The sequence below is a fragment of the Pundamilia nyererei genome, unplaced genomic scaffold (genome assembly GCF_000239375.1).
Source record: "Pundamilia nyererei isolate P.nyererei 1_Seehausen unplaced genomic scaffold, PunNye1.0 scaffold00421, whole genome shotgun sequence".
NCBI lineage: Eukaryota > Metazoa > Chordata > Actinopteri > Cichliformes > Cichlidae > Pundamilia > Pundamilia nyererei.
In genome coordinates this window covers 251,653-254,240 of record NW_005187822.1, presented here as the reverse complement: position 1 = coordinate 254,240, position 2,588 = coordinate 251,653, and the positions used below count along the sequence as shown (strand labels likewise).

Genomic DNA, 2,588 nt, shown 5'->3' with positions numbered 1-2,588 from the left:
TTAATTTCTCTATCGAGTAAAAGTTATATCGCGATACATATCGTTATCGTTCTATCGCCCAGCTCTAATAAGAACATTTCCCATCTGTGCAGATCGTGAGAGGATCGCCCTGGGAACAGAAGACGGACTGTTTGTGGTTGAAATCACGAGAGACGGTGAGCCCAGTGAACAGACTTTGTCCACGTGACTGATTGTGCTAACCTCCTTTAACTCCTCCCTTTCTTTCTACAGTGATTGTGAGAGCCGCAGACAGTAAGAAGATCTCTCAGATTGAATTGATCCCAAAGGAGAAGATCATTGCGCTCCTCTGCGGTCGCAACCGTCAAGTTCACCTTCACCCCTGGGGGGTGTTGGAGGGAGCGGAGTCCAGCTTCGATGCCAAGCTGGCAGACACCAAAGGCTGCCAGGCTATGGCCGCCGGTGTTCTCCGCCCAGGAGGCCCCCCCTGCCTGCTGGCTGCCATCAAACGTCAGGTCAGTGGTATGGGCTCACCTGGAGGCGACCTGTGGTTCTGCTCCGGTGCCCATCCTAATGCTGCAGTTTCTATGTCCCGCTTCCAGGTTCAGTGCTACGAGATCATTCCGACAAAGCCCCACCACAAGAAGCTGTGGGAGGTGCAGGCCCCAGGTGTGGTTCAGTGGTTGGGGATGCTCAGGGACCGGCTGTGCATCGGTTACCCGTCAGGCTTCGCTCTGCTGGCCTTGCAGGGGGAGTCGTCCCCTATAAGCCTGGTGAGCCCAGCAGACCCATCGCTGGCCTTCCTGGCGCAACAGCAACTGGACGCTCTACATGCACTGGAGGTCGGATCCAGCGATCTGCTGCTGTGCTTCAGCCAGCTCGGTGTCTATGTGGATGGACAGGGACGTCGGTCCCGGACCCAGGAGCTCATGTGGCCCGCCACACCTCTTGCTTTCTGTACGTTGCACGATTCTTGTAATTGTAGAAACGGGTGCAGTGGATAGTCTCTCACCTGTCTCTCTGTGTGACAGGCTCTAACTCATCTCACCTGACGGTCTACAGCGAGTATGGGGTTGATGTCTTTGATATTCACACCACTGAGTGGGTCCAAACCATCTCCCTGCGCAAGGTAACCAATCACAGTTCAGTGAAGGTCAGACCACCCATTCAGAATGCAGTGATGGCTGAAAGACTGTGTGCGCACCTATCTACAGATTCGACCTCTGAATGCTGAAGGAACGTTAAACCTGCTGAGCTCAGAACCTCCTCGTCTGATTTACTTTAGCAACACCTCCTCAGGTAGGAGCACACCTGAATCACGTGGACGCTAACGCTCCCACAGCTGAAGCTAACCTGTGCATACCTGTCTCTGTACCCATGTCTTTTCAGAGGGCGATCTCACCATCCCGGAGACGTCCGATCACAGCAGGAAGTTGATGGTTCGAACTCGCAGCAAGAGAAAGTTCCTCTTCAAGGTTCCCGAGGAGGAGCGACTCCAGCAGAGGAGGTGATTTTAGTCACTTCTGGTGTTTTCCCATGTTATGTTTACCTGCGTGCTCACTTGTGTGCTGGTGTCGTTGTCTCCTCAGGGAGATGCTGAGGGATCCGGAGCTTCGCTCTAAGATGATTTCTAACCCCACCAACTTTAACCACGTGGCTCACATGGGACCAGGAGACGGCATGCAGGTCCTCATGGACCTTCCTCTGGTAACTCCTCCTGCTCCTCCTTCTGCTGCCGGCATGTTCTCCTCCGTCTCCTCCCCCCACTCCTCTGACTCCTGCCTTCATCACACTGACTCCTCTCTTCTCTCTTCCCCCTGTTTCAACTTCATCCTGCTCCTTCTCATCTTTGTCTGCATCTTGGTGTTCAGGTTGGTGATGTTGCCTCCCTCTCCTCCTCCCCGTCTCCCTCCCCTTCCTCCTCTTCTTCCCGTCACACCCTCATCTCTCCCCCCTCCAACTTTGAGCACGTGTATCACATGACGTCGGCATCGGCTGGCGCCTTCTTGCAGAAAGACGCCTCCTCTTCCTCCTCCCAGCAGAGCCTCCTGCAGCCTTCCTCCTCCTCCTCTCCCTCCACCTCCTCTGTGGGAAGGGTAGGCCAGCTTCTGTCTCCCCCCCTCCACTCAGGCTGCGCCCAGGTCACATGACCTGAATGCAGCAATCACTTGATTGATTTGATGACCTCACACTCGCTCATCAGCTGATTGGTCAGCGATGATGTCATCAGGTCATGCTGTGTACCTCTGCCAGCTGATCGATCAGTCTGAGGATGCCAGAAGGATCAATAAACCCTATTCATGTGTGTGTGTGTGTGTGTGTGTGTGTGTGCGTGTGCGCGTGCCCGCAGAGTGTGCTGCCCTCTTCTCAGGACGACTGCATTAAAGATAAGCCCCGCCCCCTCTCCAGTATCTCACGGCAACAGAGGAGCAAGACGCACATCACACGCACAGCTTCAGGTAAACACATGAGTGTTCATGTCGCTAGTCTCGACACGAACTGTCACTAACTCACCTGTCTCTGTGATTTCATTGGCTTAGATTTTGGGGGAGGCGCTTCGACCCGCAGCATCTGTGACCCGGAGGAGGTGGACCGAGAGGTACCACACATACACACTCACTCACTCACTC

The 2,588-nt window shown here is 54.5% G+C and overlaps 1 protein-coding gene across 2 annotated transcripts in view; it reads left to right on the top strand.

Moving 5' to 3' along the window:
• Positions 1-2,588, top strand: part of cdc42bpb (CDC42 binding protein kinase beta (DMPK-like)) — a 29,222-nt gene that overhangs the window by 25,450 nt on the left and 1,184 nt on the right. For both annotated transcript variants that reach the window (XM_005753342.2, XM_005753343.2), the window contains 9 exons: positions 93-155; positions 232-473; positions 561-915; positions 990-1,087; positions 1,173-1,257; positions 1,348-1,465; positions 1,548-1,665; positions 2,309-2,417; positions 2,499-2,557. In XM_005753342.2, coding sequence (XP_005753399.1) covers positions 93-155; positions 232-473; positions 561-915; positions 990-1,087; positions 1,173-1,257; positions 1,348-1,465; positions 1,548-1,665; positions 2,309-2,417; positions 2,499-2,557 — 1,247 coding nt within the window. The remainder of the gene's footprint in view (positions 1-92; positions 156-231; positions 474-560; positions 916-989; positions 1,088-1,172; positions 1,258-1,347; positions 1,466-1,547; positions 1,666-2,308; positions 2,418-2,498; positions 2,558-2,588) is intronic.